This window comes from Somniosus microcephalus, chromosome 1 (genome assembly GCF_052327205.1).
Source record: "Somniosus microcephalus isolate GS21.2 chromosome 1, FLI_Smic_1.0, whole genome shotgun sequence".
NCBI lineage: Eukaryota > Metazoa > Chordata > Chondrichthyes > Squaliformes > Somniosidae > Somniosus > Somniosus microcephalus.
In genome coordinates, this window is record NC_140987.1 from 63812710 (window position 1) to 63837150 (window position 24441).

Below are 24441 nucleotides of genomic sequence, written 5' to 3' on the forward strand. Positions count from 1 at the left end.
TAAATGTAACCCCCCACACGCCCCCAATCCACCCATTCTTGGGGGTTAAAATTTCCTCCCTTATGTCTGCACGCACTTGCCATCACCTTTCTTCACTGTAAATTGCTACCTCTATATTTATACAACAACCGTCATTCATATAGCATCTTTAACGTGGAAAAATATAATCAGACAGAAATGGAACCCGAGCTTTGGGAGGTTACAGAGCTGGAGAAGGTTACAGAGAAACAGAAGGAGTGATACTATGAAGGGATTTAAACATGAAACTGAGAATTTTCAACTGGAGGTGTTGGGGGATGGGAGCCAATGCAGCTCAGCAAGGACAGAATTTTTGGGTGAGTGGAACTTAGTGTGGGATAGGATAGGGGCAGCAGTATTTTGGGTCAGCTGAAAATTTTGGAGGATGGATAATGGAAGGCCAGGAGATACCTGTCTCAGTCCATCTGCTGCTGAAACCTTCATCCATACCCTTGTCACCTCCAGAGTCGACTATTCCAATGCTCTCCTGCCCAAACATTTTTCTGTGTTAAAGGTGCTATAAATGCAAGTTGTTATACAATGGAGGAATGGGAAAGAATTGGGTCAGGGCAATTTCATGCAAAAAAAAAAGGAGTTAAGAGGTACCCTGACATGGGAAAGCTCTATGTCAGAGTGCATTTAAGCACAAAGAATCCCCTCCACAGACCAATATGCCTGATTATGAACTTTATCCAACCCACTTAATCTTCTGAGAGAAGCAATCAAGCACAAAACTTCCAAGAAGATAAAGCTATTTGAAAGGAGTTCCCAATCCCCAACTAAAGCTGCATAATATTCAACCAAACTTGCCAACCTGACCACTCATCTATACTCCAATAACACATGAACCATTGCATTCCATACAGTATTTGATCACCTATGTCTGCCCTATAAATCTTCAAGCATTGACTTGACATTTTTCCAAGCTCTGCTTTAAAGGAGTTAATCAATGTAAACATTAACTTATTTTGCAGATAATCTATTCCTCATATCCACTACTGATTGGGAAAATATCTATGAGCCTTGCTGGATGCTTGGTAATTGTGTATTTACATCCTCTAGTTCTGCAATCAGAATCCAGGCATTTATTTACATTGCACAACTTGACAAATCTGATGCTACATATCCTCACCGATGCAGATGTTGTTCAGTGGTTTGCTCATACAATTTACTATGAGAAAACTTGCTTATCAGCTGTCTCCAAGATTTTATTTCCTTCCTCCAATTTAAATACATACAAACAACAAATTAACATATGGGTGTTAAGCAATGAAATGTGAAATGTTTATTTCTAGCTATAGGAAGGGGAAAAAAGGCATTTCATTCATAATATCGATAGATCAGAAACTTCTATGAACACCTTTACAAACAGAAAGCAAAATTACCAGTACCTTTTCTTGTGAGGTATTTCATGTGATCAGCAATTACTGTACTTTTGTCTCGAGAATCCAGGAAGGAATATGTGGGAAAGTCATTCCAGTCACTCAAAGCTAAAAACACAGGATAGGTGTTTAAAAAAAATGCAACTTTGGATATAATATGAAACAGTTCCTCCATAAACAACTTTTAAAATAAGAAAATCACTATTATAATTACAGTACCTGCCTTAGATGTAAGATCAAGGTACTTTCTTTCAGTGTTCAAAATTACAGGATTGATCCGGAGGACAACATTAGGCTGATCCATCAGGAAATCTACCACATCCATGTGTTCATTTAACTGACCCTGTAATCAGATTTTACAATTAGGCTGCTGTGACTCAGGGCTCTCAATGGGTATTAGGAAGTTCTTATTCCGTAATTATTAAAACAGTAACTGGTTGGCAAAGAAATACAAATCCCCATTATTAGACATACAAATCTGGCCACCAAGTAGGCAATAATCCACTTTAAATTCATAGGCATAGAAATTCAGTTGTTAGCGCCAGCCGCTAGCGCCTTAGGAGGAGGAGAAGTGGGGGCGCCTCTCGTAAACTTCACTCAAGATTTAGCGGCGGCGCAAAACCGCAGCGCCCGCTCAGCTGCGCGCGCAGATCATTTCATGGTGCAACGCCCTTGGTGCACACCGAACCGGAACTTCAGTGGCGCCGCCCTTCTGTGCGCCTGGCGCCCCCAGCGACTGGTAGAGGGGAACAGTTCCCAGTTGCTGCGGGGCGCGGGGGACGCTATTTAAAGGGGACTCCTCCTGCATTATAAGTGCCATTTTGTGGCAATCCTTCTGTGTGAGAGACGGATATTTGGAGAGAGACAAAGGGAGAGAGCTTTCTGTTTTGACTCAGCGCTCGCACAGGTACTTCTGGCTTCAGGCCAGAGCTTTGCACTTGGATTTAACTTTCAGTGCCATAGCCTTGAGTCGCTACATATAATGGGGGCTGCAATGGGTGGAAACGTTGGCTTACTGCATTGCATTCAAAGGGCTCAGAGATGCCGTGAGAGAGTGCCAGTCATGGCCAGACGGAGAAGGGCCAACAGGCGTCGGCACAGGAGGCCTTACCCACCCAGGGTGTACCGCCAGCAGTTCTCATATCTGAACATGTCTAAGGAGCAATGTGTTCGGAGGCTGCGATTCAGAAGGGAGGTGGTCACTGAGATCTGCCACCTGCTTCGCAGAGATCTGCAGCCACAGCTGAGGAGCAGGACGTCTCTGTCGGTGGCAGTGAAGGTGACGGTGGCTCTCAACTTCTATGCCACCGGCTCCTTCCAATCCGCTACTGGGGACATTGCCAACATCTCCCAGTTCGTGGTACATTGCTGCATCCGCCAGGTGACCAATGCCCTTTTCAGAAGGAGACGTCAGTACATCTCCTTCCCCATGACCCTGGACAAGCAGCAAGAGTGTGCAATGGGATTTGGGGAATAGCGGGCTTCCCCATGGTCCAGTGCGCCATTGACTGCACGCATATGGCTTTGCGGGCACCTCTAGAGAACACCGAGGATTACCGCAACCGGACGGGCTACCATTCGCTCAACGTCCAGTTGGTGTGTGACCACAGGCAGCTCATACTAGCTGTCAATGCCCGCTTTCCAGGCAGCAGCCACGATGCCTTCATCCTGCGCCAGACTTCTGTGGCAGACATTTTCGAAGCCCAGGCTCACCCACGAGGATGGCTTCTCAGGGACAAAGGCTATCCTTTGTGCACCTGGCTGATGACCCCGTTCCATGCGCCCAGCACCCCTGCTGAAGAGCAATACAGTGGCAGCCATCAAGCTACCAGGAACATCATTGAGCACACAATCGGCGTGCTCAAGCAACGGTTCCGCTGTCTGGACCGTTCCGGAGGAGCCCTACCGTACTCGCCTGAGCGAGTCTCCCATTTCGTTGTAGTGTGCTGCATGCTGCACAACCTGGCTATCCGCAGGACTCAGCCACTGCCAGCAGACATTGGAGGACCACTAGAGGAGGAAGAGGTGGAGGAGGAGCACCAAGACGGGAGGGAGGTACAAAGTGCAAGGGCCGTCCGTCGGCGGCTTATTGCAACTCGGTTCTAGGCCCTCTCTCAGGGAACGGCTTGTGCCAATGAAAGAACATGAATGGAGCCGCTCCGCAAGCCCTCAGCCGGTCAAGGCAACAAATAGTTCAAAGTGCAAACATGGACAATGTGATTAAAGAAAATGTTTTACTGTGCAAACTCTGTGCCCTTCCCGCATGACAAACTAATTCAGATAAACCCCCCAAAAAACAGTCAGATACATAACTGGCTCTCACAACCTTCAGAAAATGAAAAAAACAGTTAAACAAAAATGACCATGATCCTCAGCCTTCATATAAAAAACAAACACAACAGTCTCGGCCTTCATATATAAAAAAAACATTCTCGGCCTTCATATATAAACACAACATTTGGCCACACCTTCTACTTTTTCCCCTGTGAGGGTGATCCGCCTTGCTTCCGCGAATGGCCCCTTCCCGCCCTGCAGCTCCTCCTCAATGGGACCCTAGTGGCTGCAGCAAGGCTGGGGGAAAGCTGCTGAGGGTCATATGGTAAGACGCCAGATGCCCTTGGGGGACGGCCTGGACCAGCTCTGGGCCTGGAGGGCCCGGCTGCTGGCTGCTTCAACTCTGCTTGGGCGGCAGCAGTCTGTCCTACGGGTGGTGGCAGCTGCAGTGGAGGAGTGACAGTGTTAGCTGCAGGAATGCTGCCAACCTGACAGAGCATAGGCACTCCCTGGTCGGCTGATACACTGGCACTCGCACGGGCCAGCACTGCAGCATGCGCAGCAATCTGCTGAAGCACAGACTGCTGGGCTGCTGCGGCGCGGCGAGGGCCCTGGCGATGCCTGGCCAATCCAGCGAGGGTGGCTGCAGTTAGTGCCCGTGTGGCCCTGATCTGTGTCTGCATCAGACCAGCCAGTGAATGCACGGCACGACTGAGCACTTGGCTGGAAGTCGCCTGTGATGCAGCAAAGTCCTGCTGACTCCTAGTCTGTGCTGCCGCGAAGTCCTGCAGACTACTTGCCTGTGCTGCACTGAATTCTTGCAGACTCCTGGCCTGTGCTGCCCCAAATTCCTGAGCACTCCTTGCCAGTGACTCTATGGAGTCAGGCATCCTTGCCACTGCAGCCATGAGCTCAGTGTGCCTGCGCTCAGCCTGGGCGCTCATTTCACCAAGGAGCCGCACCTCCTCTGCGCTCACCGTAGCAGGACTGGAGGCCGCACTCACCCTCCGGGGAGAAGGCCGCCGAGCTTCCCCACCCCTCCCGCGTTGCTGCAGCCCACTGGGCCCCGGAGCTTCACTCTCCTCAGACCCTTCCCCCCTGCTCCCCTCCAGGGAAGACGTGTCCCCATCATGGCCATGGGCTGCCTCGGCTGAGGGTGGCACTGATGGGCCGGCTTCCTCTTCCTCCTCCTCGAATTCAGAATCACTGACAGTGGCAGCTTGAGGGCCCGCCTCCTCACCTGGCGAATCAGCATCTGAAAGCAGGGAGGCACAAGAGTTGCTTTAGAGTGAGGACAGGGCAGCAGCGAGGGAGGTATGAGTGCTGCTATGCACTGCATTGGTTCGATAGTGGCAAAGGATGCTGGTGTGAGGCACAAGTGGAAAGAGAGAGGTCAAAAAGGTGATGACCTTACAATTGCTGTCCAGAACAGGGTCGGCATCTCCACTGGCGACAGGGCCAATCAGCCGGCCTGCCATAATGCGCTCCACACGCTGCTCCAGGTCGCTGAGCTCTTTGAGGTCAGGACGGCCTCCCCAGGTCCGTCGCTGCTGCCTGCGATTGTGGGCCAGCTTGCCCTGCAAGAGAAAGGACGGCCTCTGAGTACAGTGTCAAGCCCTGATCTTGCCTGCACTGCCTCCCATGGTGGAACAGCCCTGACAGTGTCAAGCCCTCATCTTGCCTGCACTGCCTCCCATGGTGGAACAGCCCTGACAGTGTCAAGCCCTCATCTTGCCGGCACTGCCTCCCATGGTGGAATAGCCCTGACAGTGTCAAGCCCTGATCTTGCCTGCACTGCCTCCCATGGTGGAATAGCCCCGACAGTGTCAAGCCCTCATCTTGCCTGCACTGCCTCCCATGGTGGAATAGCCCTGACAGTGTCAAACCCTCATCTTGCCTGCACTGCCTCCCATGGTGGAATAGCCCTGACAGTGTGTAAAGTGCTGAATGTGCAAGTGGTTTTCATGAGAGTCCCATAGCTCTTGGATGAAGGCTGGGCATTGGGGCTTTCAGGTCCCTTTGGCCAGAAACTGAGGTGCATATGCAGGGATGAGCAGGATAGTGGAAAGGGTACTCAGCCTGACAACCCGAGTGAGATCGTTGAACTTTTCCTGCATTGAAGTGGAGTCCTGGCAACCATGCTGTTGGTGGTCACCCTGTTTGCCACCTCCCTCCAGGCTTTTCGGTATTCACTGGGAAGCGGCCTCCTCCCACTGTCAGGGAAGAGGACAGGTCGCCTGCGCTCTACTGCGCCAACCAGTAGCCTCAGGGCACCCTCGCTGAAGCGCTCCGCTCGCTCCCTAGCCTTCTGCATGGTCCTGGGCGTAGAAATGATGATCCAGCAATGTTCAGGCCTTGCTTCAGGGCTGCAGTGTGCAGGGCATAGCAGCCAAACAAGTCCACCCTCCCCCTTTAAGAGCTGACCGGCGCCAGCATGTCTGCCTTCAATCAGCAACTCGCCGCACCTGCGCTGCGCCCGCCCTCGGTGTTAGCACCTCGGCTCACCGGCTTAGCGCCTTATGATAGTCGTGCATCGCCTGCTTTAGCACAGCAGCAACCTCTTGGGGCGATGCAACTCAATTTCGGTGAAGGTGGCGCTAAGTTGCACCGGGCGCTAAATTTAGCGAATGCCCGGCTGTAGCGCCCCAATCGTGGCGATACTGAATTTTTAGGCCATATATTCTTAGAAGCTGAACTGCATTTCATGAGCTCTCCCAAGAAGTTTTACTTACTAAGGGCTATAATGGGGCAGAAATTCGGATCGGGGGCTTGCCGCGCGTGCAAGCCCCCGATCTGCACTTACGCGACGCGCCGGCCGTTGAGCTTCAGGGACGCCTGGAATTCCTGTTTTAAAATGTTGACTCCCGGGCAGCGTCTGACGTCACGCCACCCAGGAGTGCAGCCAGCGCGAAGCCTGGAGCGCGCAGTGCAAGTGAGACACGCCCCTTGAGGTCTCATTTTAAAAGGACACGCCCCCCAATGTTTCTCACAAGCTGCAAAGCATTTTTACATGTACAGCAGCATTTTAAATAGGTTTTTGGTATTTTTAAGAAGCTTTTGGTAACTTTTATAAACTTTTAAAAACGTTTACATTATTTTGAAGAATCTGAAGTCGTTTTAAACAGAATTAAAGCGATTTAAAGACTTTTAAAAGCCCTGAAAGCATTTTTTTCATTCCATTTATTTAATTAGCAACGTCGTCGTCATACGTGTCTTCACACTGTTCCCTTTGGGGAACTGTATGAAGTGGTGGAAGGATTTCTGGCCGTGATTCACGCTCCTTCCGTGACCGTAACCATCTTTGTACCAGCCATTAGGGTGGTTAGTCCTATGGCGGGAGGGTTTTACGGGCTCCCACAACCTATACGAGGGGGGGGGGGGCCACCCACACCCACGGACGCAAATATCCCACTGGATGTCTACCCAGAATTTAGAGCCGGAGCTCCGACTCCACTTGCCGGGACTGTCTGGAGCGGGGTTAGAAACCCTACGCCGTGTGGCCCAGCGGCGGGGATGCTACCGCTACGCCAAAGGCCCACTCAGATTAGCAACGTGAAATGGCTGGAATGAGCACAATTCACGGCATTAAAAGAACTCACAATTGAACTGATGATGACCTCAGCAATCTCCTCAACGAGGTGGAGGCGCAGTGCCTGCTCATCATTGGTAATGAGAAGTCCAAGGTGCCGCAAAAAGGACAGATGATAGCTTGGTCTTTCAAGTGGCAGCATAGGGCTCCAGTCACGGGGAGGGAAAAGGCGCAGGAAACGTATGGGTGTCACCTTTTGCGCGGAGTGGGCCTTTTGCGTAGCGGTAAGCATCCCCGCCGCTGGGGCAGAAGGAGTAGGGTTTCGAGCCCCGCTCCAGACAGTCCCGGCAAGTGGAGTCGGAGCTCCAACTATAAATTCTGGGTGGACATCCAGCGGGATACTTGCGTCCGCGGGTGTGGGTGGCCCCCCCCCCCTCAGATGGGTTGTGGGAGCCCGTAAAACCCTCACGCCATAGGACTAACCACCCTAATGGCTGGTATGAAGATGGTTATGGTCACGGAAGGAGCGTTAACGTGGCCAGAAATCCTTCCACCACTTCATACAGTTCCCGAAAGGGAACAGTGTGAGGATACGTACGACGATGACCTCTTGCGCAATGCACCTCCTTGGACCCTCAGTCGCAGATGCGAGGGGGCAAATCGTGCAATTGTTAAATTTTTCATTTTATTGACATGTAAAATGTTGGCCCAGTAATTCCGTTTCAAACGCGTGAGTACGGTCGGGGTACTCACGCGTCTGGCCGGAGGAAATGCCGGTTTTCAGCATGCACAGCGCATGCGGGGAAAACCGGCATTTCCTGTCCTCTGAACGAAGGGGTTCAGAGGCAGAACGCGTGCGACTGCACAGGCAGCGCGTGCACAGTAAAATTCGCCGGTTTCATTCATGCTTTCAGTGAGGTTAAGTCCTTACAACTTACACATGAAAAAAGCATGAGTACAGTTGCTCCAGAGGCTGCGGAGGAAGATATATTTTATCGTGGAGCTTCTGAAAGGCAATATTTTTGTTTGGGAAAGGGAGGAAAGTTATTTTAAGAAATGCTGAGGTAAGTTTTAAAGTTTATTTTTGTTTTTTAAAACGGGTTTTCAGTACTGTATGTAGAAGGAGCAATTGTGGCTATGTGAATTGAATTTGCTGTGTTTATTAAATGTGAAAATGACTCCAACATTTTTAAGAAAGAAACTTTTCATCAGTAATATATTCTTTTAAGTAATTATGTATGTATGTCTGTATATATTCCTTTGTGTATATGTATGTATATATTCCTTTACTTATGTGTATGAATGTATGTATTTAATTATGACTTTCAGAGAAAGTAACTTATTGGAAAATCATAATTAAATACATACATTCATACACATAAGTAAAGGAATATATACATATACGTAAAGGAATATATACAGACATACATACGTAATTACTTAAAAGAATATATTACTGATAAACAGTTTCTTTCTTAAAAATGTTGGAAATGTTACATTACTCATTTTAGAACAGTCATTTTCACATTTAATAAACGCAGCAAATTCAATTCACACAGCCACAATTGCTCCTTCTACCTACAGTACTGAAAACCCGGTTTAAAAAAAAAAATTAAACTTTAAAACTTACCTCATCATTTCTTAAAATAACTTTCCTCCCTTTCCCAAACAAAAATATTGCCTTTCAGAAGCTCCACGATAAAATATATCTTCCTCCGCAGCCTCTGGAGCAACTTTACTTATGCTTTTTTCATGTGTAAGTTGTCAGGACTTACCCTCACTGAATCCATGAATGAAATCGACGAAGTTCACTGCGCACGCGCTGCCTGTGCAGTTGCATGCGCTGTGCCTCTGAACCCCTTCGTTCAGAGGACAGGAAATGCCGGTTTTCCCCGCATGCGCTGTGCATGCTGAAAACCGGCATTTCCTCCGGCCAGACGCGTGAGTACCCCGACCGTACTCACGCGTGTGGAACGGAATTACTGGGCCAATGAATGAAGAAGCAGCTTCAACCCTGGAATTAACAAATCCAAACTAATTGAAGGATGTATTCATTCAGGTTCAAGTAGAGTGCTAAAAAGTTTTAGGAATAAGCACGTGGTTATGTCTTTTTGCTTGCTGGGACAAACGGAACCTTCATTGATTTTAGCCCACTTCTTAGCAAGCAGAACATTTGGTTCTGCTCAAATGAAATGATAATTGTTAGATTACTTCTTAATGATCTGTGAGTAAAAGGTTTCTAACATTACACCCATAAAGCATTCAAGGTCAAAATATATGTTGAATATACTACACACATATAGCCTGTTTCACATATTCGAATGCATGGTTCAGAGGGGCGGGTGGGCACGCCTTACCAGTGGCTGTCAAAGTCACCAGCGCCCTCAATTTCTTCACCTCAGGCTCCGTCCAGGGATCTGCAGCAGACATTTGCAGCATCTCGCAGTTGGCCGCTCACAGATGCATCACACAGATCACCGATGCCCTGTTTGACAAGTCAGCCAATTATATCAACTTTGCCACTGATGATGCCAGTGTTACTGAGCGGGCGTCGGCTTTGCCACTCTGGCTGGCTTCCCATGGGTGCAGGACATCATTGACTGCACACGTGTGGCCATCAGGGCACCCCATCATCACCCAGGAGTCTTTGTCAACCGCAAGGGCTTCCACTCCCTCAATGTGCAGATTGTCTGCAACCATAGGAAGATCATCATGCATGTGTGCGCCAAATTCCCTGGCAGCTGTCATGACTCTTTCGTCCACTCTCCCTCAGCTCTTCGCTCCTCCAAACAGACTTTACAGCTGGCTGCTTGGAGACAAGGGCTATCCACTGTAGATGTGGCTCATGACACCCTTGAGGAGGTCAAGTACTGAGGCCCAGGTGAAATGAAAGCCACATTTCCACCAGATGTGTCATAGAGCAGACAAAAGCACTTCAGATGCTTTGACAGATCTGGAGGAGCCCTTCAGCACACACCGGCCAGGGTCTCCAGAATCGTCGTGGTCTGCTGCGCCCTGCACAACATAGCACAGCAGTGAGGATTAGTGTTGCAAAAGGCACTGAGCGCACAGCCTCTTCAGAGGAGGAGGAGCGGGGAGGAGCATCAGCTGGAAGATGATGAGGAGGAGCAGAAAGAAGCTGCAATCGAGATCTCATCAGCACCCGAGCTCATTGCCAGGGATGGGCTCATCATGGCCAGATTTACTTAACTTCAGGCATTACACCCATATGGCTGCCACATGCTGCGCCAGGCTCCCAACACCCCACAGCAACACCATAAAGCATCACTACAGTGACCAAGCCATTCCTTTCACATTGACCACCATTGCTGGAAGTAAGGTTATGTCTCACCATTCACTCCAACTGACTAAGCCACATCCAAAGTTGCAGAATTGGCCATGTGGAAAGTGGTGAAAATAATATTTTTTATCTGTGACATCAGATTCACGTAAACTTCACACAGTTATTATCACATCCAAGTGCTTACCCATGTGCATCTACTTGTGTTTAATCTTGCTCTTACGTGTGCTTCTACGAGGTGCTACCACTGTGGCTTCAGCAGAGGTAGAGACAGCCTGCTCACTTCCCTGCTGCAACTGCATAGACACTTTTGGCGGACATCCTCTGGGTTTTGGAGCCTGTGATGGCCCCGCCAATGTCTGCTCCTCCTGTGACTGTGCAGGGGCAGACTCGGCCATCTCAATCCCAGGAGGCATGTAGGGCTCTGAATTAGGGGGAGGCAACAGGGGAGAAGTGTGAGCACTTTGAGAGGAGCCCCCACTTCTATGTCCTCTCTCACCGTCATCCCTCTCATGGGCCACCCGCATTTCCCTGCTAGCAAGGAGCTGGAGAGCACCTTGCTGCACAGCAGTGGGGCTATGAGGACCCAAGTCTACACTGACATCCATCCTAGAGAGGAGGTCTAAGAGCCTCTGCCATCTATTCTCCATAGATAGCATGTGCTCCTTTGAGTGGCACATTAGCTGCTCCATGAAGCTTTCCATGGAAGAGCCTGCAGTCGCCATCGCCTGAGACATGGTGGTGCTCATGTTGGAGATGGACTCCTCCATTCTCTGCACATTTGCAGACATCGTGGTCACAAAACCTGTCAAAGCCTCCTGCACTTCCAGGAACACCCTCTTTCTGGATGGCCCCCGAGGCTCAGCATCTATAAACAGCTTACAGAGCTGGGAGCATCCTGCACCCTCCGGCGAGGAGTCCCCACTGCTGTCCCTGTCTCCACCATCTGCTCTTGCTCACTTGTGAGTTGTGAGACACCAGGTGACAACACTACTCTATCTCGTGTGGGACCCACCGAGGTGTGCGTATCTGCGCTGGTGCTGGGTGCGCTTAAGTCTGGTGACGCTGCGCCCTCAGAGGCTGCAGACTCCTCTGAGGAGGTGTTTTGAATATAAGCCTAATCGACCCAATCTCTCTTCATACGTCATTCCTGCCATCCCAGGTATCAGTCTGGTGGAGGGCCACCTCCGGTTCTCTCCCTCTCCCTCTTATTGTGGGCTCTCTTCTCCTGCAAGGAGGGAAAGAAGAGAAGTTTGAGTGAGAGTGATGGAATGAGTGTAAGGAATTGTCGGGTAACATATTTCGAGGGTGACTATGATGGAGTGGGGTGCCAATGCCAAATGGCCTCCTTATGTGTTGTTAGTTGGTATGATTGCACTAGGATGAGGGGGAGTGTAAAGGGTGGTTAGTCAGATGGGAATGTGATAGTGCAGATAGAGAGGGATGGGTGGATGTGCAAGGTATGTTGGTGTGCAGGAGTAGGCTTGGGAAGGCTGAGTGATGGAGATGTGATGAGAGGCACAGCAGGATGAAGTTGAGTATGGCTTTGCACTCACCTTTCCTGATCTAATGAGTTCACTGAAGCGTTTCCAGCACTGTGCCCAGGTTCTCCTGACCACATCCCTGCTGTTGACCTTCCCTGCAATTTGGAGCCAGGCTCTTTTTGTCTCCTGGGGAGTTCTCTTCCGCCCATCCGAAGGGGAGAGGACCTCCCTGCGTGCTCTCACTCCCTCCACAAGCATATGGAGGGAGTGAGTTGAGAACCTGGGTGCAGCCCTCTGCCTCTGTGCAGTCATGTTTCCAAGTGTTTGGAACACTCAAATGCTGCAGTACAGTGTCTGCACAATCCTAGATGAACCTTCAAATGCAATGTGACCATGGCTCCTTTAAATATCCCGGCTGAAAACGCATCATTGATGACATCACCATTTAATACAGCTGGGTAGCGTGCAGGGCGTCATTAATGGAAAGTCAATCTGAGGAGCGGAATGAAATGAGCAGCGGGGTCGCGACCCGCCACGGTGACCGCCCGCACCCGACCAGCCCAGGTTCAGAAAATTCCGGCCTATGACTTATTTGTTAAAAACTCCTGGTAAAATTAATCATTTTATTATTTTATTGTGACCAAGGCAAACCATGTAACTGCAGGCCATGAGAATCGGTTAGTAGTAGTGACAAACACAGGGTAGGAAATTCGTCACAGGTTGGAAGGAAAAAGTAACCAGTTGGCAGGTTACCCGGAACTTTTTCTTAAAATTTTTATTAAACCATGCCTCAGTCTTTTCTTTTGAAGAGAGAAAATTCCAAGGGTAGATATCCTCTCTTCATAGCTCTGTCACTTTAGTTCTGGAACCACATTTAGTAGACTTCCTCATACTCCCTCCAATAATTTAATACCCTTTCAAAAATAGGGAAAATAAAACTACATGCAATATTCTACAGGAAACTTTCGATTTACCGGCGCCTAAATAACCGGAAATCTCGGTTAACCGCCAAAATTCAGGAGTAGGCTCAGGTAAGTTTTACTTCATATTGTACTTGCCTTCCTCGATCTGTTGCTGTGCAAGGGTGTGGCTGCAGCTGTTGCTAAGCTACAGAGATGCTTGGAACTTGTGGCCATTGTTCTGAACCTGTTGCTAAGCAACAGGGTTTGTTGCTTTATACGGAGCTCTCATCTCTCCGTATCTTTTACTATAGCTTTCGGTTATCCGGAATTTTTGATGAACCGGCACCACGTCGGTCCCGTCGGTGCCAGATAAAAAAAAGTTTCCTGTAGATATGGTTTCATCTAGGCATCATAAAATTTTAGAATGACCTTTCTCAATGTACAAGTTAAACATCTAGCTCCATATCCCAACATTCTGTTAAAGGTTTCAATGCCTTGAACAATGTAACAGCATTTTTAGCAACCTGTTGATCCAAACTCCCAAGATTTTTTTCCAGTTACAACACTGGAGGCGTATTTCCATTTAGTACGTAATTCAACTTATTCTTCCCTCTGAAAGCTCTCATAGTTCAACTTTTCTCCAGATTAAGTTGCATCTGCCACTTCTCTGCCCACAGATGTAGCTTCTCCAGATTAGTTGTCCATTTTATTAGCCACGAGCCACATGTGGTGAATTGAGAATCCAGATGTAGCAAATTGCATTTCTGATTTGTAAATAAAAGATGAGTAACAGACACAGTCATTGAGCTTGTGATCTCAATACTCATATTTGCACAGCATATGCATGTGCACTTAAACCTTTTTGGTATTTACTCGTAAAATTATAAAACAAAAACCAGAGTGTGTGATTGTTTTTGATTGTTGTGACTGCTTAACTTCAATGGTTATTGAAAGTTGGTAGATGTTTGCTCAGTAAATATATACATGTAGTACATTTAACTGTGTTATTTGAGTTTATGTAAGGCATTTTTGACTAAAATTAGTGCATATAGCTAAAATGACATCACTGTAGCTACACCTGTGGCTCGTCAGTGATTTTAATTGGACAATAGACAATAGATGACTTTGGATTTGTGCACATTGAGAATCACAATTTGGTGTCATCTGTAAATTTAGACATATTGGACATAGTTCAATTTTCCAAATCATTTTAAAAATTACAAACTAGCAGTTTCAACATGAACCCCCGCAGCACACCCTAACAACTGGCTGCCAACCAAGTCCCTCCCATATACCACAACTCACTTGCTGTTATCTAGCAGCCAATTGCCAATCTAGTCTAACATACTGTCATCTAGCCCATGGGCCTGAACATTGCAGTAATCTATTTTATGGGACAGGTCAAATCGCTTCCTAAATTAAAGGTATATTTTCCCATATCCTCCAGGTCCATAGCTATCTCAAAAAAATCAATAAATTAGTTAAGCATGACCTGCTGCTCCTGACACCATGCTGCTTATCTCTAGTTAGCCTCTATCTCTCAAAATAATTACACTATAACTCATCAATTTCAAAAAAATTCCTGACAATCAAGTTTTACAGGTCTGTAATTTGAAGCTTCGCCCTTGGCCCTTTTAAAAAATGTGAAGCACCAGTCCCCTGCGATATAACCCAAGTCCAGTGAGTTTTGAAAAATACCGCTGATGGGATTCATGGAATCATAGAAATTTACGGCACAGGAGGAGGCCATTCGGCCCATCGTTTCTGTGCCGGCCGTAAAAGTGTTATCCAGCCTAATCCCACTTTACAGATCTTGGTCTGTAGCCTTGTAGGTTATGACTCTTCAAGTGCATATCTAAGTACTTTTTAAATGTGATGAGGGTTTCTGCCTCTACCAACCTTGCAGGCAGTGAGTTCCAGACCCCCACCACCCTCTGGGTAAAAAAAAATTCTCCTCAACTCCCCTCTAATCCTTCTACCAATTACTTTAAATCTATACCCCATGGTTATTGACATCTCTGCTAAGGGAAATAGTTCTTTCCTATCCACTCTATTGAGGCCCCGTATAATTTTATACACCTCAATTAAACCTCCCAGAAGCCTCCTCTGTTCCAAAGATTAAATCTCCCAGAAGCCTCCTCTGTTCCAAAGAAAATAACCTCAGCCTATCCAATCTTTCCTCACAGCTAAATTCTATTTTTTTTATTCGTTCATGCGATGTGGACGTCGCCGGCAAGGCCAGCATTTATTGCTCATCCCTAATTGCCCTTGAGGAGGTGCTGGTGAGCCATCTTCTTGAACCACTGCAGTCCGTGTGGTGAAGGTACTCCCGTAGTGCTGTTAGGGAGAGAGTTCCAGGATTTTGGCCCAGCGACGATATATTTCCAAGTCAGGATGGTGTGCGAGGTTTGGGAGGTGCTGCCGAAGAAGCCTTGGCGAGTTGCTGCAGTGCATCTTGTAGATGGTACACACTGCAGCCACGGTGTGTCGGTGGTGGAGGGAGTCATTGTTTAAGGTGGTGGATGGGGTGCCAAATCGAGCAGGCTGCTTTGTCCTGGATTGTGTCAAGCTTCTTGAGTGTTGTTGGAGCTGCACTCATCCAGACAAGTGAAGAGTATTCCATCACACTCCTGACTTGTGCCTTGTAGATGGTGGAAAGGCTTTGGGAAGTCAGGAGGTGACACACTCACTGCAGAATACCCAACCTCTGACCTGCTCTTGTAGCCACAGTATTTTTGTGGCTGGTCCAGTTAAGTTTCTGGTCAATGGTAGCCCCCAGGATGTTGATGGTGGGGGATTCGGCGATGTTAATGTCATTAAATGTCAAAGAACATAAGAACATAAGAAATAGGAGCAGGAGTAGGCCAATCGGCCCCTCGAGCCTGCTCCGCCATTCAATAAGATCATGGCTGATCTGATCCTAACCGCTAATCTACTATCACAGAACCATCTCCTGAATCTAACAGAATTAGACACATGAAATAGGAGCAGGATCAGGCTACACGGCCCCCGGGCCCGCTCCGCTACCCACAGGGCCATGTCCGATCCGAACCTAGACTCATGTCCAAATTCCTGCCCGCTCCCTGTAACACTTAATTCCCTTTACTTCTAGGAAACTGTCTATTTCTGTTTTAAATTTATGTAATGATGTAGCTTCTACAGCTTTTTGGGGCAGCATATTCCATGGACCTACCACGCTCTGAGTGAAGTAGTTCCTCCTCATCTCAGTTTTGAAAGAGCAGCCCCTTATTCTAAGACTATGCCCCCTAGTTCTAGTTTCACCCATCATCGGGAACATCCTCCCCGCATCCACCCGATCCAACCCCTTCACAATCTTATATGTTTCAATAAGATCGCCTCTCATTCTTCTGAACTCCAATGAGTAGAGTCCCAATCTACTCAACCTCTCCTCATATGTCCATCCCCTCATCCCCGGGATTAACCGAGTGAACCTTCTTTGTACTGACTCGAGAGCAAGTATGTCTTTTCTTAAGTATGGACACCAAAACTGTATGCAGTATTCCAGGTGCGGTCTCACCAATACCTTGTACAACTGAAGCAATACCTCCCTATTTTTATATTCTATCCCCCTAGCAATGAAAGCCAACATTCCATTGGCCTTCTTAATCACTTGCTGCACCTGCATACTAACCTTTTGAGTTTCGTGCACCAGGACCCCCAGATCCCTTTGTACTTCAGTACTTTCCAGTTTCTTGCCATTAAGATAATAACTTGCTCTACGATTTTTCCTGCCAAAGTGCATAACCTCACACTTTCCAGTATTGTAGTCCATCTGCCAAATCTCTGCCCACTTACTTAGCCTGTCTATGTCCCCTTGCAGGTTTTTTATGTCCTCCTCACTCACTACTTTCCCTCCCATCTTAGTATCATCTGCAAACTTTGATATGTTACACTTGGTTCCCTCCTCCAAATCGTTAATATAGATTGTAAAGAGTTGGGGACCCAGCACTGACCCCTGCGGAACACCACAAAGGGCGGTAGTTAGATGCTTGCTTGTTGAAGATAGTCATTGCCTGACACTTGTGTGGCGCGAATGTTACTTGCCACTTATCAGTCCAAGCCTGAATGTCATCCAGGTCTTGCTTCATGCGGGCATGGACTGCTTCATTATCTGAGGAGTTGCGAATGGAACTGAACACTGTGCAATCATCAACGAACATCCCCATTTCTGAATTTAAGTTAGAGGGAAGGTCATTGATGAAGCAGTTGAAGATGGTTGGGCCTAGGACAGTGCCTGAGGAACTCCTGCAGCGGTGTCCTGGGGCTGAGATCACAGAATCACAGAAACCCCACAGTGCAGATAGAGGCCATTTCGGCCCATCGAGCCTGCACCGACACATATCCCACCCGATCCCCGTAACCCCTACACCAACACATATCCCACCCTATCCCTGTAACCCCGCGTATTTAATCCCCCTAACACTAAGGGTCAATTTATCATAGCCAATCAACCTAACCCGCACATCTTTGGACTGTGGGAGGAAAACGGAACACCCGGAGAAAACCCACGCAAACACGGGGAGAATGTGCAAACTCCACACAGACAGTCGCCCGAGGCCGGATTCGAACCCGGGTCCCTGGCGCTGTGAGGCAACAGTGCTAACCACTATGCCACCGTGCTGCCCTTTTTTTTTTGTAAAGAGGCCCTTCGGCCCATCGTGTCTGCGCCGTCCATCAATCCCTGTCCAGTCTAATCCCATTTTCCAGCATTTGGTCCATAGCCTTGTATGCAATGGCATTTCAAGTGCTCATCCAAATGCTTCTTGAATGTTGTGAGGGTTCCTGCCTCTACCACCCTTTCAGGCAGTGAGTTCCAGATTCCAACCACCCTCTGGGTGAAAAAGTTCCTCCTCAAGTCCCCTCTAAATCTCCTGCCCCTTACCCTGAATCTATGCCCCCTTGTTATTGACCCCCCTACTAAGGGGAAAAGTTCCTCTTTATCTACCCTATCTATGCCCCTCATCATTCTGTACACCTCAATCAGGTCCCCCCTCAGCCTTCTTTGCTCCAAGGAAAACAACCCCAGCCTGTTTAGCCTTTCTACATAGCTGAGGCGCTCCGTCCCAGGTAACACCCTGGTGAATCTTCTCTGCACCCTCTCCAAAGCAATCACATCCTTCCTATAGTGAGGCGACCAGAACTGCACACAGTACTCCAGCTGTGGCCTCACCAGCGTTTTGTACAGCTCCATCATAACCTCCCTGCTCTTATATTCTATGCCTCGGCTAATGAAGGCAAGTATCCCATATGCCTTTTTAACCACCTTATCTACCTGTTCCGCTGCCTTCAGGGATCTATGTACATGTACACCAAGGTCCCTCTGACCCTCTGTACTTCCTAGGGTCCTACCACTCATTGTGTATTCCCTTGCCTTATTTGTCCGTCCAAAATGCATCACCTCGCACTTTTCAGGGTTAAATTCCATTTGCCACTTTTCCGCCCATCTGACCAACCCGTTTATATCGTCCTGTAGCCTGAGGCTTTCCTCCTCGCAATTTACCACCCCACCAATTTTCGTGTCATCTGTGAACTTACTGATCATACCTTTTACATTCTCATCCAAATCATTTATGTAGATCACAAACAGCAAGGGACCCAGCACCGATCCCTGAGGTACCCCACTGGACACAGGCTTCCAGTCACAGAAACAACCTTCGACCATCACCCTCTGCCTCCTGCCACTCAGCCAGTTTAGGATCCAACGCTCCAAGGCACCCTGGATCCCATGGGCTCTTACCTTCTTGACCAGTCTCCTATGCGGGACCTTGTCAAAAGCTTTACTGAAGTCCATGTAAACCACATCCACAGCATTTCCCTCATCCACACACCTAGTCACCCCCTCGAAAAATTCAATCAGATAGCCATGCTGACTATCCCCGATTAATCCTTGCTTCTCCAAGTGGAGACTAATTTTGTCCCTCAGAATTTTTTCCAATAATTTCCCTACCACAGATGCTAGGCTCACTGGCCTGTAATTCCCTGGTTTATCCCTGCTACCCTTCTTGAATAATGGTACTACGTTAGCTGTTCTCCAGTCCTCTGGTACATCCCCTGTGGCCAGAGAGGTTCTGAAAATTTGTGTCAGAGCCCCTGCAATCTCCTCGTTTGCCTCACACAGCAGCCTGGGATACATCTCGTCCGGGCCTGGGGATTTATCCACATTTTGGCCTGCTAAAACCGCTAGTACCTCCTCCCTCTCGATGCTAATATGTTCAAGTATGTCACAGTCCCCTTGCCCGATTTCTATGTCTACATCGTCTTTCTCCATAGTGAACACAGATGCAAAAAATTCATTTAAGACCCCGCCTACATCATCTGGCTCTACACACAGATTGCCACTTTGGTCCCTAATGGGCCCTACCCTTTCCCTGGTTATCCTCTTGCCCTTAATATACTTATAAAACATCTTAGGATTTTCCTTTATTTTGCTCGCCAGTGTTATTTCATGGCCCCTCCTTGCCCTCCTAATTTCTTTTTTAAGTATGCCCCTGCACTTTTTATACTCCTCTAGGGCTTCCTCCGTCCTTAGTCTTTTGTGACTGCCAAAAGCCCCCCTTTTTTTCCTGATGCATTTTTGTATGTCCCTTGTCATCCAAGGTTCCCTTTGCTTGTTGGTCCCGCCCTTGACCTTTACAGGAACATGTTGGCGTTGTACTCTCTCTATTTCCCTTCTGAAAGTCTCCCACTGTTTTGATGTGGATTTTCCTATAAGTAGCTGCTCCCAGTCCACTTTGGCCAGATCCTGCCTTATCATATTAAAATCGGCCTTCCCCCAATTTAGAACCCTTATTTCCGGGCCGTCTTTGTCTTTTTCCATGACCACCTTAAATCTCACCGAATTATGGTCACTGTCGCCAAAATGCTCTCCTACTGACACTTCCATCACTTGCCCGGCTACATTCCCTAGAATTAGGTCCAGTACCGCCCCCTCTCTTGTAGGACTTTCTACATGCTGGCTCAAAAAGCTCTCCTGGGTGCACTTTAAGAATTCTGCACCCTCTAAGCCTTTCACACTCTGACTATCCCAATTAATATTGGGGAAGTTGAAATCCCCCACTATTATTACCCTATTATTTTCGCACTTCTCTGAGATTTGCCTACATATCTGTTCCTCTATCTCCCCCTGACTGTTTGGGGGCCTATAGTACACTCCCAGCAAAGTGCTTGCCCCCTTTTTGTTTTTAAGTTCTACCCATATGGCCTCATTAGAGGAACCCGCTAATATATCGTCCCTCCTTACAGCAGTAATTGACTCCTTAATTAATATTGCAACACCCCCTCCCCTTTTACACCCCCCTCTGTCTCGCCTGAAGATTCTATACCCCGGAATATTGAGCTGCCAATCCTGACCCTCCCTCAACCATGTCTCCGTGATAGCAACAATATCGTACACCCATGTGTTCAACAACAACTTCAGTTCATCCACCTTATTTGCAAGACTCCTTGCATTAAAATAAATGCCTTCCAGCCCTGCCATATTCCCTTTTGCCTTCACATTTTTGCTCTGCCTTCCCAGCTGACTTGTTTTTTCCTCCGTATTTGGCTGTAAATCACCCCCTACTATAGCTCCACTCTGTATCCCACCCCCCTGCCAAGTTAGTTTAAACCCCCCCCAGCAGTGCTAGCAAACCTCCCCGCAAGGATATTGGTTCCCCTCTGGTTCAGGTGTAAACCGTCCAACTTGTACAAGTCCCACCTTTCCCAGAAGCAGACCCAGTGATCCAGGAAGCTAAAGCCCTCCCTCCTGCACCATCCCTTTAGCCACGCATTCATTTGTTCTATCTTCCTATTTCTATACTCACTAGTACGTGGCACCGGGAGTAATCCAGAGATTACAACCTTTGAGGTCCTGCTCTTTAAACTTCTACCTAGCTCCCTAAATTCTTGCTGCAGGACCTCATCCCTCTTTTTACCTATGTCGTTGGTACCAATGTGGACCACGACCTCTGACTGTTCACCCTCCCCCTCCAGATGATTGACCTCCAACAACCACAACCATCTTTCTTTGTACTAGGTATGTCTCCAGCCAGTATAGAGCTTTCCCCCTGATTCCCATTGACTTCGATTTTACTAGGGCTCCTTAATGCTACAAATGCTACCTTGATGTCAAGGGCTCACCTCACCTCGGGAATTCAGTTCTTTGTCCAAGGTTGTAATGAGGTCTAGAGCTGCGTGGTCCTGGCGTTACATAAACTGAACATCGGTGAGCAGGTTATTGGTGAGTAAGTGCCGCTTAATAGCACTGTTGATGACACCTTCCATCACTTTGCTGATGATTGAGAGTAGACTGATGGGGTGGTAATTGGCTGGATTAGATTTGTCCTGCTTTTTGTGGACAGGACATACCTGGGCAGTTTTCCACATTGTCGGATAGATGTCAGTGTTGTAGCTGTACTGGAACAGCTTGGCTAGAGGCGCAGCTAGTTCTGGAGCACAAGTCTTCAGCACGACAGCCGGGATGTTGTCGGGACCCATAGTCTTTGCTGTATCCAGTGCCCTCAGCCATTTCTTGCTATTGCGTGGAGTGAATCGGATTGGCTGAAGACTGGATTCTGTGATGGTGGGGACCTCAAGAGGAGGCCGAGATGGATCATCCACTCAGCACTTCTGGCTGAAGATGGTTACAAACGTGTCAGCCTTGCCTTTTGCACTCACGTGCTGGGCTCCGCCATCATTAAATATGGGAATATTTATGGAGCCTCCTCCTCTCCTTAGTTGTTTAACTGTCTACCACCATTCACGATTGGATGTGGCAGGACTGAAGAGCTTTGATCTGATCCGTTGGTTGTGGGATCGCTTAGCCCTGTCTATAGCATGCTGCTTCTGCTGTTTAGCATGCATGTAGTCCTGTGTTGCAGCTTCCCCAGGTTGTCACCTCATTTTAAGGTGCACCTGATGCTGCTCTTTTGCACTCCTTATTGAACCAGGGTTGGTCCCCTGGCTTGATGGTAATGGTAGAATGAGTGATATGCTGGGTCATGAGGTTACAGATTGTGGTTGAATACAATTCTGCTGCTGATGATGGCCCACAGCACATCATGGATGCCCAGTTTTGAGCTGCTAGATCTGTTCTGAATCTATCCCATTCAGCACGGTGGTAATGCCACACAACACGATGGAGGGTGTCCTCAGTGTGAAGACAGGACTTCGGCTCCACAAGGACTGTGCGGTAGTCACTGCTGCCAATACTGTCATGGACAGATGCATCTGCGACATGTAGATTGGTGAGAACGAGGTAAAGTAGGTTTTTCCCTCATGTTGGTTCTCTCACCACCTGCCGCAAACCCATTCTGCCAGTTTTGTCCTTCAGGACTCGGCCACCTCGGTCAGTAGTGGTGCTACCGAGCCACTCTTGGTGACAGACATTGACATCCCCCGCCCAGAGTACATTCTGTGCCCTTGCAACCCTCAGTGCTTTTTCCAAGTGGTGTTCAACATGGAGGAATACTGATTCATCAGCTCAGGGAGGGTGGTAGGTGACAATCAGCAGGAGCTAAAATTCTCCAGTCTTGGCAACTTCCTTGTAAATCTCCTCTGTACCCTCTCTAGTGCAATCGCATCCTTCCTGTAATGCGGTGACCAGAACTGTACGCAGTACTCAAGCTGTGGCCTAACTAGTGTTTTATACAGTTCCAGCATAACATCCCCGCTCTTATATTCTATGCCTCGGCTAATAAAGGAAAGTATCCCGTATGCCTTCTTACTGCCTTATCTACCTGTCGTGCTACCTTCAGGGATTTGTGGACATGCAGTCCAAGGTCCCTCTGTTCCTCTACACTTCTCAGTATCCAACCATTTATTCTGTATTCCCATGCCTCGTTTGTCCTCCTCAAATGCATTACCTCACACTTCTCCGGATTGAATTCCATTTGCCGCTTTTCTGCCCACCTGACCAGTCCATTGATATCTTCCTGCAATCTATAGCTTTCTTCCTCACTATCAACCACACGGCCAATTTTTGTATCATCTGCAAACTTCTTAATCATGCCCCCTACATTGAAGTCTAAATCATTGATATATACCACGAAAACCAAGGGACCTAGTACTGAGCCCTGCGGAACCCCACTGGAAACAGCCTTCTAGTCACAAAAACACCCGTCAACCATTACCCTTTCCTTCCTACCACTGAACCAATTTTGGATCCAATTTACGACTTCCCCTTGGATCCCATGGGCTTTTACTTTTCTGACGAGTCTGCTAAGTGGAACCTTGTCAAAAACCTTGCTAAAATCCATGCAGACTACATCAAACGCACTACCCTCATTGACTCTCCTTATGACCTTAAAAAATTCAATCAAGTTAGTCAGACATGACCTTCCCTTAACATATCCATGCTGACTCTCCTTCATTCATCTGCGCCTTTCTAAATAACGATTAATACTGTCCTTCAGAATTTTTTCAAATAATTTGCCCACCACTGAGGTTAGGCTGACAGGCTTGTAATTACTTGGCCTAGCCCTTTCTCCCTTCTTAAACAACAGTATTTCCCCCCTTGCTGCTTTTAACAGCCTGGGATATTCTCTCGAGTTTAGAAGAATGAGAGGTAATCTCATTGAAACATACAAAATTCTTACAGAGCTTGACAGGGTAGATGCAGGGAGGATGTTTCCCCTGGCAGGGGAGTCTAGAACTAGGGGTCAGAATAAGGGGTCGGCCATGTAAGACTGAGATGAGGAGACATTTCTTCACTCAGAGGGTGGCGAATCTTTGGAATTCTCTACCCCAGAGGGCTGTGGAGGCTCAGCTATTGAGTATATTCAAGACAGAGATCGATAGATTTTTGGATATTAAGGGAATCAAGGGATATAGGGATAGTGCAGGAAAGTGGAGTTCAGGTAGAAGATCAGCCATGGGAATTCAAGGGGATCTAAGAGGCTTCAAGGAGATCTCGACAGGCTCAGTGAGTGGGCGAGAACATGGCAGGTGGAATATAATGTGGATAAATGTGAAGTTATCCACTTTGGTAGAAAAAACAGAAAGGTAGAGTATTTCCTAAATGGTGAAAGATTGGGGGATGCAGATGCTCAAAGGGACCTGGGTGTCCTTGTACATGAGTCACTGAAAGTGAATGTGCAGGTGCAGCAAGCCATGAGGAAGGCAAATGGCATGTTGGCCTTCATTACAAGAGGATTTGAGTACAGGAGTAAAGAAGTCTTACTCCAATTATATAGGGCCTTGGTGAGACCACACCTGGAGTACTGTGTACAATTTTGGTCTCCGTACCTAAGGAAGGATATGCTTGCCATAGAGGGAGTGCAACAAAGGTTCACGAGATTGATTCCTGGGATGGCGGGACTGTCGTATGAGAAGAGATTGGGCCCGATTTTGTGGCTTGTGTGGGAAATGGTCGGATTCCCCCGAATGTGGGGTTCTGACACACAAAAAAATGTGTCAGCCAGCTCCACACAATTTTCCCTCAAGTGGCCAATTAATTCCCAGCATGCAGGAAGCCTTGCTAACTGTCCATTTCTAGTCAGAAAGCCCCACAGTATGATGTCATCATTTGTGGTGCTTTCCAAGGTCCATAGCA

General features: G+C 47.9%; 1 protein-coding gene across 3 annotated transcripts in view; it reads right to left on the reverse strand.

Moving 5' to 3' along the window:
- Positions 1–696: 696 nt before the first annotated feature.
- LOC147124141 (UDP-glucose:glycoprotein glucosyltransferase 1-like) overlaps positions 697–24441 on the reverse strand; it is a 149232-nt gene continuing 125487 nt past the window's right edge. For 2 of the 3 annotated variants that reach the window (XM_085982723.1, XM_085982715.1), the window contains exons 8-9: positions 1620–1743; positions 697–1508 (exon numbers count right to left, since the gene is read on the reverse strand). In XM_085982723.1, coding sequence (XP_085838849.1) covers positions 1381–1508; positions 1620–1743 — 252 coding nt within the window. In that variant the 3' untranslated portion in view covers positions 697–1380. The remainder of the gene's footprint in view (positions 1509–1619; positions 1744–24441) is intronic. The other variant, XM_085982731.1, reaches the window with a different exon arrangement.